General features: G+C 32.9%; 1 protein-coding gene across 11 annotated transcripts in view; it reads left to right on the forward strand.

Moving 5' to 3' along the window:
* Nucleotides 1–14,196, forward strand: part of ANO5 (anoctamin 5) — a 99,157-nt gene that overhangs the window by 25,631 nt on the left and 59,330 nt on the right. For 6 of the 11 annotated variants that reach the window (XM_082476575.1, XM_082476578.1, XM_082476579.1 and 3 more), the window contains exons 4-6: nucleotides 5,738–5,779; nucleotides 8,419–8,532; nucleotides 13,837–13,905. In XM_082476575.1, the coding sequence (XP_082332701.1) occupies nucleotides 5,738–5,779; nucleotides 8,419–8,532; nucleotides 13,837–13,905 (225 nt within the window). The remainder of the gene's footprint in view (nucleotides 1–5,737; nucleotides 5,780–8,418; nucleotides 8,533–13,836; nucleotides 13,906–14,196) is intronic. The other 5 variants (XM_082476582.1, XM_082476583.1, XM_082476576.1 and 2 more) reach the window with 1 other exon arrangement.

Here is a 14,196-nt window from a genome sequence, read left to right on the forward strand (position 1 = left end):
TTGCTCCACTTCCTTAAGGGTAAATGAATTATTTGGAATTCTTCTGTATGAGAAATAGGTCTCATTTATTTATTCATCAATTTATTTATACATTATTTGTATATTTATATCAGTTTGGGCTCAGAGATATTTACTTTATATTTTGCATTATAGACTCAGTACTACTTCATTTACTTTGTTGCTCAAATTGGCCTTGCTTTGATTATTAAGAGCTTTTTTGATTGATCCCTGTATCCCTTTGATATAACCCTATTGATTTTGCTTTGTTTTTAGCTTTTCTTACTTTCTGGCATTACAAGATGCTCTAAGCTCATCTCTTCTTGTACTTTTCCTGTGTCAGTCCCAGAATCAACCATTTTTCCTGGGAAATTTTCTTTTAATGTTATAGAAATATCACAAAAGAAAAATCTGTATCAATCAGGGTCCTATTAGGCATACTCAAAATAGGATAATTTGAGGAGGGCTTAATAAAAAACTTTTACAAATATGGGGTGCCATAAAAGCCCAGTGTGTATAGATCTAGTAACCATGAATCTATTATCATCCATAGAACTGAAGGGAATTGGGAGGGAACAATTATTAGATCCCAGGAGAGAGTCATGTACTTGAGACATTCTTGAGAGGCTTAATGACCTTCAGTGGAAGGATACAACCTTCCTGAATCCAGCCTCAGAAAGGAGGACATTTACACTCTTTTCCCTCCTTCCAATCATTTGTGGGAAGCCAGAAGTCAGAGGAGCTCTTTGATACCTATCAGTATAACCAGTCGCCCTCCCAAGAAAAAAAGCAGCGTAGAGATGGATAGAGAAGGGTTCTACTGAGACAAGCCAAAGTCCAGAAGGAAATCATTGGATATATTTTCCTTTTGGAAAAAAATGTAATCCTACCATTATTATGATAGAATTTCACTACTAATGATTCTATAAATACAGAGGAATTCACATAATTTAACCTTTTATTTTAAATAAAGTAGTCAACAGTGGATTTGATTGAGTACCTAAATGGCTAGCTAAATTGCTAGAAGGATGCTAAAACCATTAAATGAAACACAGAAAAATGGAGAAAATTATACCTAAAGGAACCTGTCTCAGAGTGAGTGCCATTTGTGTTGGGAGGAATAATTTGAAAAGTACTTAGTGTTTAAAGAAGGAGGAATGGGAATTGGAAAGGCACACTAGAGGCATGCCTTAATAACAATCAACATGCTGTTAACAGGTTTTGAAGGGGTGTGGATCTTGTTCACCTCAGGGATGGTATTCCAAATATTTAATGACATGCTTGGTATAGGCACAAGCCAGCCAGAATGTACCTTTGAATAAATGAGCCAGAAGCAATAAGTATGAATACAGATTAGTATTTATAATTGATCTACATTTGTATTTAGATATGATTGCCCTAGGACTCAGACATTTGTCTCCTAGAGATCTTACTCAGTCTCATGGCTTTAAATACCAATGATATGTTGTAACACTTAAATTTAAGTTTCTAGTATAGACATCAGACTTAAATATTAAGACCTTCAGACTTAAATATCCAAGCCATTTCCCCATTATATGCATTTAAATATCTAAAGATATCTCAAGATCTACATGTCTAAAATGTAATTTTTTCCCAGACAAAAAACTGCTCTTTTGAAGTCTTTCATATCTTAGCTACATACAATCTATTCTTCTAGTTGTTCAAGTTAAAAATTATCATCTTTATTGTTTATACATTACATACAATGAAATGCACCCATTTTAAGTGTACGGTTTGACAAATTTTAACAAATCACAACAATCAAGATATAGATTTCCATTACCTCAAAAAAAGCTTCCTTTTGCTGTTTCACCCCTGCCCTAGGCAACCGCTGATTTGTTTTTTAAATTTTTTTTCTAAAGTCATATGTTAATGGAATCATACTGTATGATGTATGTAATAGTATATACTATTTTGTGTCTGGCTACTGGCTTTTTCTGTTCAGCACAATGTTGCTGAGACTCATCCAAAACATCAAATGATGCTGATAAATTGAATCTTGTTGAATATATCTGTAGTTTTTTGGTTTCTTTTATTTTGTTTTATTGCTAAGTAGTATTCCATTGTGTGGATATACCAAAATTTGTTTATCCATTCACCTGTTGATGGGTATTTGAATTGTTTTCAGTTTGGGGACCATTATAAATAAAGCTGTTAGGAACATTCGTGTAAGAAGTATTTGTATAGACATATATTTTCATTTCTTTTCATTAATTTCCTAGGTGTAAAATTTCTGGATCATATGAAAAATGTATGTGTAACTTTATATGAAACTGCTAAACTATTTTAAAACATGGTTGTATATTTTTCATTCCTACCAGTAATGCATGAGAATTCTAGTTACTCTACATCCTCACCAGCACTTGATATTGTCAACTTTTTAATTTTAGTGATTGAATGGAGGTTATCTCATGGTTTCAGTGCTCATTTCCTGATGAATGATAATGTTACACATCTTTTCATGGGCTTATTGGCCATTCATACATCTTCTTCTGTTAACTATATGTTCAAATCTTTTCTGTATTTTTAGAAATTGGATTATCTTTTTATTGACTTGTAAGAAACTTTTATGTATTCTGAATGCAAAACCTTTGCCAGTTGTATTTATTGCAAACATTTTCTCCCAATCTGTGACTTTCCTTTTCTTTTACTTAACACTATTTTTAAAAATACAAATTTTCAAAGTTTCAAAGTTCACTTTCTCATCCTTTTTCTTTTATGATCCATGTTTCTTGTGCTCTATCTAAGAAATATTTGTCTGCACCAAAGTAGGGGAGATTTTCTCAGATTTTCTTCAGTTTTATAGTTTTAACTTTTACTTTTGGTCTAGGATTCATTTTGAGTTAACTTTTGTAGATGACTTGTGGTGAGAATTAAATTTATTTACTTTTTAAATATGCATATTTAGCACTACCTGTTGAAATGACTGTCTTTTCCTCATAAATTACTTTAGAACCTTTGTGGAAACTGACCATTTATGTGTGAGTTTATTTCTAAACTCTCTATTCTGTCCCATCATATGTCTATTCTTATGCCAATATTACACTGTCTTGATTATTCTCACTTTATAGGAAATATTAAAATCAGGTAGAGTAATTATTTCTAATTCATTCTTCTTTATCACAATTGCTTGGCTACTCTAGATTCTTCACATTTCCAAATAAATTTTAGAATCAGCTTGCCAATTTCTAAAAAAAAAAATCTTATTGGTATTTTGATTAGTATTGCGTAGAATCTATAGATCAATTTGAGGAGAATTTACATCTTAACAATATTGATCTTTCAATACATGAGCATAAAATATATCTCTATTTTGATCTTCTTTAGTATATCTCAGCAGTATTTTCATTATCAATATACAAGTATTGCACATATATGTTAAATCTGTCCATAAATACTTCATATTTTTGATACTCATGTAAGTATTGGGTTTTTTAAATTTCCAATTGGACATTGCCATACATATATATAATTTTTATCTTGGGTTTAAAAAATATGCAGATTTAAAACACATGGCAGAATAATAATTCAAAATTTAGGAGTAAAGGTGTTCACATTATCATAATGAGAGAAAGATGCTATTGACAACTTCTATGTAGCACCAATAATACAGGTTTTCAACTCTATTCCTAGAGAAGAGACTCTAAAGAATCTTTTTACAAAAAGATTAAAATTAGATTAAATTTAATGAATTGAAAAGATATAGACAAATTATGTTTATGGCAAGTTTATAATATATGAGAATTTATTTTAATATTATGGTAATATTAAAAAGTCAAGAAAAATGTGTACATTAAATATAACCACTTATTATATTAAAAAATTCAGTGCTTAGACAAAACCAGAAGTAAATACACCAATTAGTTATTGAAGTAACAAGGAAATAGGAATGATTTTTAAAATACCTTTTAATAAAAATACCTTTTAATAAAACACTAATAAGTTTTAGTGTTACCCATTTGTAATAAAACATGCACATATTCAGCACATGTTGGAAATATATAATAAAGTTATTAATTCTAAAATTTTAGTCTATAGAATGTTAATTTTATCATTTTGTAATCAAGTCCTTTGGTGATCTTCATTTAATATATTTAAAATCAAGTTTAAAAAATATTAACTATTAAGTCAGTACTTTTTCAGGACCAATTGTTGATATTGAGCCCATTGGTTTTTGTACCATGAGGGTATCTGGTATTGAAAGAGCTTCAAAGTAACTTGCCATTAGATGTGTTGATCACAAAGGGCTTTTTACCAGTCATTTAGGTAACTTTTTATACCCTGCATTCTCAGTACTCTTAATGTGGTGGCACTAGTTAACCCATGACTCCAGGGCCAACTTATTCTTTAGGCACAGTAGGCACAGGATACTTTTTGTAGCCCATGGAAATGCTTTAATTTTAATTTCTTGTAAAATCAGAATTTAAAAAAACAAAAAAAATAATCATTTTTTTTTAATTAAAAAATTTTTAATAGAGGTAGGGGCCCATGAAAGTCATAATATGGTCCTATGTGGCCTCTTAGTGTGTGACTCTTTCACTTCCCTTAACAATGCTGTGATGATTTTAGGTAAAACATCTGAGAAAAACAGTAACTTGTGAATCTCATGAAGGATCCCAAGAAAATCAAAGTGCTAAAGTGAAATGTTTCAGCCCAACAGAATATAACAGTTTAAAATATGCTTTATACAATGACCAACATCCATCTTGTATCTGTTGTTTTTAAATAACAGCAATATTAACTCATCTATACATAGTAAGTTCATCAGTTTACAGAGCAGGGACTTTCCCACCTTAGTCACCAGTTGCTTGGGTCTCTTTAGCCTATTCCAGGAAAACAACAGTTTAAACAAAATTTTGCATGACAAGAACTGAAGCTCTTTATTGATAATTTCATTAGATAATTTATCATTTCATTATACTATAAAATACAATACTTGCCTTTTTTGTGCCATAGGTTTTCTTTCAAGTATTATTGATTATCCCAGATGTTTTTAATTAATTGCTTTGGTATTTGAAAAATAATGGTCATGGTAACTGAAGACTGAAGACAACTCAGCATTTAAATAATCAAATGACTTTTCCTTTTTTTCTTCAGTATTTTGGTAGTGAAATATTTTAATGGTAAGGAAAGATTCTTAATCTTTTTTGGATCTGATTAAAGCTTTGGAACCTCTTCCTAAAAAAAAAGTAATTACACACACATGTACATGATAATGGTAATTTCAGTGTTTTTTCAGTAATGAAGTATTTTACACTATTGGGTAAACTTTGCATACCATACATGGTCCCAGAATAACTGTAGTAATTTTGCTTTCTTTGTCTGATGTGTATAGGCGTACTTAACAGAATACCTATTATACCTATTTTACTTTACATTTCCATTCTCATGTTTTCCTTCATTATTCTTTTTTTTTTTCTTCTTAATCCAGGTCCACAAATGTGTATTATTTAAAGTTATTGTAAAGGGATTTAGGGAAATTTAATTTGAAGTCTCCTTTTTTTTTTTCTTTCCTTTATTTTTTATTGTTTTCTTCCTATTTTTTTTGTTCTTTTCTTCTGTCTTCTCCCACCCTCCAATTTAATTATTACACATACACATGCATATTCACATGAGTGATCATATTGAGGGTCTTGTTTGTTTGCGTGTCTGTTTTTGCAGGGGATCTTTTCTTTAATCCTGGGCAGGATTTGCTAACTCTCTATTGATTGCTTTACAGTCTGCAAAGCGATACAATTTGTTCCTGAGGCGGCGTCTTATGGTAACCAGTGCTGAATGCTGCTGCTTATGCTTTGGATGCATTGCTAGTGCTGCAGTGCTAGCCCGAGTCATATTTGTTGCAATGAATACTACTGATTTGGGGGACTTTGTCACTGATTCCTATTCCCCAGGCAACTGGGGTTTTAGAATGGTGATTCTTAATCTTTTTTGGGTCTGATTCAAGCTTTGGAAACTTTTCCTAAAAAAATGTAATTACATACACACATAAATACACTCACACGCACATACACATATACACACATGCAGTTTACATACAGTTTCAGAAGTTTACGAATCCCCATCGAGAATCCAAGTTTATAAACCTCAGAAAAACGACCTCATTCAATAGCCACCCAGATATTTGCCTCACTATAAACAGGCATTTCCAAGAACAAATCAAACACAAATACAAATATAAATACAAACCTTACACACACTGCAAAAAATGATCTTAATGTCATGTCTTGAGCAAAAGAATGATGTGTTTTAATAGTGTTCAATTATATGGAACAAAATTATCAGGTTTTTCTGCCCCAGTTGGCTTCAACCAGTTTTTGTTAACAGTCCTAAGACATGTACCTCATGGTGATTTACAAGGCTACCAGTGATTTCTCTGTATTTAAAATTTTTTTTACAGTTTATAGTTAGGGCGTGACATAATGATAGAAATTTGGGTTTTTCTAGGTAGCCAAAGGCTACCTTGCCTACCTTTCAGGAGAAGGGAATTATATACACCCATTTTGACTGAACATTCAGGAAATAATTAGATTCAATATTCTAGTTACTTTGTTTATTCCCTAATAGACAAAAACTCTTGAGTGTGATTTTTGTTGATTTCTATGTGCACATCTTCTATCACCAGAACTTCTCTCTGTGGACCTAAATTTAGCTTGTTCAAACAATATGACCGCTTATAAATATATGCTGTTTAAAAAAACCCTCTACCAGACAGAATATGACTGTCCCAGATTTAGAGCAAAAAGATTATTGTTTTTTCCCTCTAATTTTTTGCTTTGATTGTATTTAATCTAATTAGTAGTTTTTTTCCTTCCCCAGTTGGCTCCACAAATTTTGGTGAATTTCATAATATATGCTAATACTGTGATGATTTACAAGAGCTCAAATAATTTTTTTGTTTTGTTCACCTTTTTTTAGTGATTTATAATCAAGATATAGCATGATAACAGTTTGAATTTTTTCAGGAATTTTTTTTGTTTGTTTTGTTTTACTTTATTTTAGCAAAAGAGAGATGATTATGTATCCTTTGACTGGGGTGTAGAGAACTCAAGCATATCATTTGAATTACTGTATTTTGATATGTAATCTCTAGACTCCCTGAATATTTTTTTGTTTCTTCATTCTTTTTTCCACTCATTTCCTCCTGTGCACTGGGAGCTAGTTCTTTCTGAGACACATCAGTTATGCATTCATATAGATAAAATACAGTTATTCTGTTCATAGACCACAGGTCAAACATGAGATTTTTGTCTTATTCTTACTTGACTGATCTACAACCAGTCCTTTTTATGGGTGATCTGCCTGGCATGACTTGAATGAAAAACAGCATAGAGTACCATAAAAGAAACTCATAAACTAATATAAATACCAGTTATGAAAATTAAAAACCCAGTTCCCCATTCACAGGTTAGCTAAAGCAGTTGGAAAGTTGCCTATGTTATAAATTTGCATCACAGGGTTAGAGAGATCACTGACATGCACTGCATCATCTATTTACATCACTCTAGGTATTATATGTGGCCTATTCCAAATATTAACTGTTACATAATATATATAAACTATAAAGAAGACCAAATCAGTCAAACATGAAATCTCTTCTTTCTGAAGCTCTCTAGTGTTTTTGCAGTTTTGAAAGGGGAGGAATTAATGAACTACACATGTGAAAGCTGAATTTGTAAGTTTGACGATTATACTGAGAGAATTGATAACACAGATTTAAACAGCGGATTGCTTTTAGCTCACTTAGGAAGTTGATGTTGAAAGGAGATTTGCATGAGAGTTTACTTGTAGTGAAGTCAGCTGGCAAGCTAACTTGCTTTCTAATTTTTACCTGCATCTTGATTTCATTTTAACCCTTCAAAAGTTGAATTAGAAAGTAGCAATTTTATGAAAACATGCATATAAGCATTAATCATAAGTTTATGTTCTTGTAGTGAGATTCATTAATTGGTCTATAATTAATTATACCTCCAAAGTAGTGTGTGACCATGAATTATTTGTTGGACTAATTGGTACGTTGTTTAATGAAGATAACAAGCCTCTCTGAATATGCATTTTGGATCAATGTATACATGTATTCATTTTGTGTTTTGGTATAATTGTAGCATTTTTATTGTGTGTGCATGCAGTGAATATGCTTAGCTTCATCTTGAGTCTTTGTTGTTTAATATGTAACTTCTTTATGGCATTTCACTTTCTAAAATAAGCATGATCTTCTGTTGATGAAAACTCTGGTTGTCTTCATCTGTCATTTCAGGACTGAAAAAAATTAGATGACCAGTGACCAAATTTTAGCTAATTTTAATCAAATTCAGTGACCAAATTTTAGCTAATCGCTTTCATGTTTTTGCCGTCTGAAAATAAAACTATAATTTAAAGTTGTGTCATTCATGTCTCCTGCAGTTTAAAAAAGATGAACAAAGCAAAGATTCTATCTTCTTCCGAGATGGGATTAGGCAAATTGATTTTGTGCTTTCCTATGTTGATGACATAAAGAAAGAAGCTGAACTGAAGGCAGTAAGTACTTATGTAAGAGAGATGGGAATAATAAAAAGAAGCACGTTCTATACTTTGACAGGGATGTTTCCTCTGAATTATGTTGTAAAAGTTAGCAGCCCCAGAGTGTTACTGAAAGCTGAAACTGAGTGAAAAGACTACAAAATACGCAGCCTAAGAATGGATGTGTAAAGTCAATTTTATTTTTTGGGCATTTAGGACAGTGACTTCTTTTTATTCTCCCAAGTGACTGATATATCTTTTATATAGCTCACCTTTGATATTAAATGTGACCTCCAGAATTTGAGGTGCATGTCTGAATATAATATTTATCTTTTGTGTTTAATTTTCATTTCAACTTTCATTAATCCATTTTATCTGAATAGCCTTGATATTATGTTCTTTCTGACCTTATCACTTTCTGAACTTACATTATTTATTCATTTTTTTTACTTGTTTACTGTCTCCAACACCATAAATTAAGTTCACAAAACCAAGGACTTTGTCTTGTTCATTACTGTATACTCAAATGCTTAGAACAGCAGTTAGAGCATAATGGATGCTTAATAAATATTAGATATTTGAAATAATGAATTAATATATTAATTCATATGGGTAAGCATATAAACACACATTTGCTAACATACTTACATAGGAAATAAATGTCACATAAAGTAAAAAACTGTAGCTATTATCCCCATAAGGCCCTGTACATAGCCATTTCTGTCCATTTCTTCCACCCTTTGCCTGGAAACTCTTCCACCAGGCCTCTAAAATTCATTCACTATCATCACCATATTCAGCTCTTCTCTGAATGTCCCCTTCAAGCCTAGCTCCTCGGGTGGGTCTGGTGCCTTCCACAGCAGACCTCTCAAGCGGTGGTGGTTTTTCCCTTACACTTTTTCTGGAGATGGATGAATGCCTGCTCTCCTTTTATCTTTTTGTTGATTACAGCCTATCCTCCCTCGCTCAGCCTTGAAGCTCCTGAGTTTTAAATCTCATCGGAGTTATCGCTGCCCTGCATTGTTGCTGTCATTAATCTGTCCCTGGTCTTCTGTTCTATTTCTCAACAATTTTAGCTCCTGGATCACTATCACTCTCTCCACAAATACTCCCTTTTTAAGTATTGATTATCTCAATGGTTATCTAGATGATTATTTTGGCATCCTAGCCTCTCTGTTCCTTGAACTCCCTTTTGCAAGTATCTTAGTCTCTAACTCAGCCATTCACTCCCCTAGAGCTTGTCATTACTAACAACTACAACTCTTTATAATCTCATTCAAAGTATCCAACTGTCTGACCAATCCCTCGAATATGTCTGACAAATACTCTTCTTCCTTCAACTGCACCAGGACCAGATAAGATACAATTATCTTAACTACCTTTTTACTGCTTCTCCTTATCTTTATGCTCTTCTTTATGCTTATTCAGTTTAAATCTCATATCAAATTATACTCTATTGCATGTGCCATCAAATCCCTTGCCCATCTCTCAATTGTACTTAACTTTGAAAAACAATTTTAGTTAAACCCAACTCTCCACCTGCTAATGCTAGAACCATGCAGAAAGACAGACATACAATTCACTTACTGGTTTTATCTCATATTTGTGCTGATAGACCTCAACTCGGTCCTTAATGCTATCTGGCAGTCATACTTTACTTCCTTAATTTATTCAGTTTCCCACTCTCCTGGGTGACTGTTTTATAACTTTTTCTCTCTCACACCTTCTATGTATCCTCCCCATTTTCAAGCTTAGCTGACCACTTTTCTAAGTCACTGAGAAAACTGAAGCAAGTAGAAGAGAAATTCTTAATTTTCATTACCACATTTGTCCATCTACCAGCATCTTCCACCTGTATAATCTACCTTTCTTCCTTTTACCATAGATGAACTATTTATCCTTCTATCTAAAGCTAACACATTTGCTTGTGTTCTGGATCCCTTTTTTCTTGCCTACCATTTAGGAGTCAACAAGACTACCCCCAGGTTTGCTGACTCACTAAAAGGACTCACAGGACACAGCATGTAGCCATACTCAATGGCTATGTTTTATTGCAATGAAATAATAAAAGCAAAATCAGCGAAAGGAAAAGATGCATGGGGCAAAGTCCAGAGAAAACCAGGAGCAAGCTTATAAGAGTTCTCTCCCAGTGGAGTCACACAGGGTGCAGTTAATTCCTCCAGTAACAATGTATGACATCACATTGGAAGTACTGTCTACTAAGGAAGCTCATTAAAGACTCAGTACTGTAGGATCTTACTGGGGGCTGGTCCTGTAACCTTCTGCCTATCTCATACCAACATTTCGTAGTCCCGGAAGAAAGCAGATGTTCAGTATGAACTACATAGTTTGTACAAACAGTTGAGGTAAAGTGAGCCACTCTTAGTAGTTCTGGGAATGGTGGAAACCCTCACAAAAACCAAGTTCCCAGACACCAGAACCAACCTTGCAGGCGGGCCTTTCTAAGGATAGCAGTTTCAAGCCTGTTATATTAACTCTTTTCTGCATACCTACCTAGGGATATTGCTTTTACGATTCTTTCCTCTCTCTTAAAATTGCATTTTGTGTTGTTCTTTACCGGATCATTTCTTTCAACAAATAAATGTGCTGTTAATTCTTCCGTATTAAAAATGAATTAAAAAGCAAGCACGAAAACCTCCTTTTAATCTCAATTTCCCTGCCAGCTAATGTCGATTTCTCAATTTCCTTTTTGCCCAGTTTTCTCTTAAACCCATTCCTATCAGGCCTTAACGTCACCCACTCTGCTCATCTTCAGATAAATGAATCCAATGATCAAGTTTCAACCCTCATCTTGCTTGACCTGTTAGCAGCATTTGCCACTGCTTACCATTCCCTTCTCTACAGTTTATGTTCTTCACTAAGCTTCCAGGTCTCCACATTCTCTTAGTTTTCTTCTTATTTCACTAGCCACACCTTCTCAATCTTTTCTTCTCCCTGATTTCTTGTTATTGTAGTGCCTCAGGTTCAGTCCTTAATCCTCTTCTTTCCTCAGCCTACATTAATTTCTTTGGTGATGCATCCTGTCTCACAGTTTTAAAATTTAAAACAATGTTTGTGCTAATTCCAGCGTTTACCTTTCCAGTTTGTACTTCTTTCCCATGTGACTATTCTGCATCTCTACTTGGAAGTCTTACAGAATCTCAGACTCAGCAGGTCTAAAATGAACTCCTGGACTTTCCCTGAAAGCCTGATTCATCTACAAGTCTTCCCCAACTACAATTATTTATCATACATTTCAGTAGTTGCAAAGGATATAATTTATAATATTTTGTAAATGGTCCAGATTTTAGCCTATATCCCTAGAAGGTAAATACCACGGAAATTTGACACTCACCATAATTTATTTTAAAAAATGAATTATATGAAGAAACTCTTTTTTAACACTTCGAATTTTACATCATTTATTTTTCTCCACCTAAAATTTTCCTTCCACTCTCTCCACATAATTTTTTCCTTATTTAAGTGTTTTATCTTTGGGAGTCTTTTATTGTTTGTTCAGTCTTAAGTTTGCTACAACAAATGTGTATATACCTTGAAATGTTTTTATTTCCTTTCACCAGAACAGTCTAAGCCTTAAACTTTTTCTTTTGTTTTGAGGGTTTTGTTTTGTTTTTTACAATTGTACAAGTGTATAATTGATAAAACATCATGAATATACTACAATATTTGACAGGTAGTTATCAAACATCAAAAGTAAAATCATCCTAAATGCATCAATTAATGAAATGAACACAGGGGCTTTAAACAATATTTTCCACATCTTACTCCTCCGCCATCTAGTGGGAAGCAGACACATAGCACAGGGAGATCAGCTCAGTGCTTTGTGACCACCTAGAGGGGTGGGATAGGGAGGGTGGGAGGGAGATGCAAGAGGGAGGAGATATGGGGATAGATGTATATGTATAGCTGATTCACTTTGTTATAAAGCAGAAAGTAACACACCATTGTAAAGCAATTATAGTCCAATAAAGGTGTTAAAAAAAACCCCAAAAAATAATATTTTCCTTATTCATAGATGAATGAGAATTATTCCTATAATGAGATGGTTCAGCTTCAAGTATATTCTATTTTTATATATGTTTGTATAAATTAAACTTGTTCGGATAAATAAGTAGATTGGAATAGAAAAGGTACTGTTTTAGCAGTTTGAATCTTTTTTGAGCTCCTGAATTATAGCCCCAAATTACAAAGTGATTTATCATAAAAGTAATGTTTAATGGTCTGTCGCCTAATAATCCTCTTAGCTCGGCCTTCAGTTTTACTGAACTCAGAGAATTAGTGTCCACATGAGTTGCAAAAGCAGTTGTTACTACAGTGAGAAGATTTACTTTTTTTAATACTGATAACAATATTTTGAATGTCCCTCTCTGCCCCTTGTTGTTTCGTTTTGTTTTTGCTTTCCTGGATGTTCACAGCCTGCCTTTTCTTTGGTAACCTAGGAGAAGGGCAATTGTGAAAGTGTATCAGAGAGTGAGAATTATTCATAGACATATTCTCACATGTAGTAAACTTTGGAAATGGAGAAAAAGAACCCATTAAAATTATATTTTATTCCTTGTAAAGTTTGAAGATCTCTCAAGGTGGACATATCCATTTGAAGATGTGTCCTGTAATATCCTAGTGAAACCTTTTAAAATTTCAGTTACTATTTTTCACACTTAAATCATAATTTTTTATATTTAAGTCACATTTACAGTTTTTCACACTTACATAAGAGTTAAATCATACTTGAATTATACTTAAATCACTGTTACAATTTTTTCACACTTAAATCATAAAGCCAAAAGATTTTTCGACAATTAATAATTGTTTTAAAGCCCACAGTAATGATTATTTGCATTTAATTGAATTAAATTTAATTTTACTTTTTCTAAGTGAAATTATTCTTCGTGATTAAAAAGTCATGATGATATTTCGGCTTAAAATTGCATTAAATATGTCCTTTATTTGAAGAATACTGATATCTTTGTAGTACTGAATCTTCCTGACTAGGAGTATAATATGTCTCTCTGTTTATCAAATTTTTTATGTTAATTAGTAAAGTTTTCTGCATTTTTTTCAGATAGAGGTCCTGCATATTTCCTGGAGATTATTCCTAGATATATTGGATTTTTATAGTTATACTGTGATTCATAATATAGGTGAAAAGCGGGCCATGGCACTCAGATGGGGGTAATACATAGAGTACTTTTACATACAACCAAGGGACCATCTGGAGGCACAGTCATTGTGTAACAAGTCTGTTTATCGTTGGGCAAATAAAAGGGTTTTACATAATTCTACTAATTTGTTTTTCCATAGGAAAGAAGAAAAGAGTTTGAACAAAATCTCAGAAAAACAGGTCTTGAGTTGGAAATTGAAGATAAAATGGTAAATGTAATTGTTAATCTATATCAGAGTCTTGGTTTTTTAAGTTTTGTTTTCTTCTCCTCTGACCTTTGACTGGCTAGACTTTGTGTTTGGGAGTAAAACAATAGCTTTTTTGGCTACTGACATGTAACTGGGGATGGTAGGGCCTGTGGTCTTCCAGGTAAATAAGTAGGTCGGTGCTCTGAATTTGAGATGATAAGGGATGAGTGGAACACTTTAAAAATAGGCATAAATAGTTCTAGTCAGGATCCAGAGAAAGTAAAGACATGGTTTTTGTTTCATATCTGTGTC

This window comes from Balaenoptera physalus (genome assembly GCF_965194825.1).
Source record: "Balaenoptera physalus genome assembly, chromosome: 10".
In the NCBI taxonomy this organism is placed as follows: Eukaryota; Metazoa; Chordata; class Mammalia; order Artiodactyla; family Balaenopteridae; genus Balaenoptera; species Balaenoptera physalus.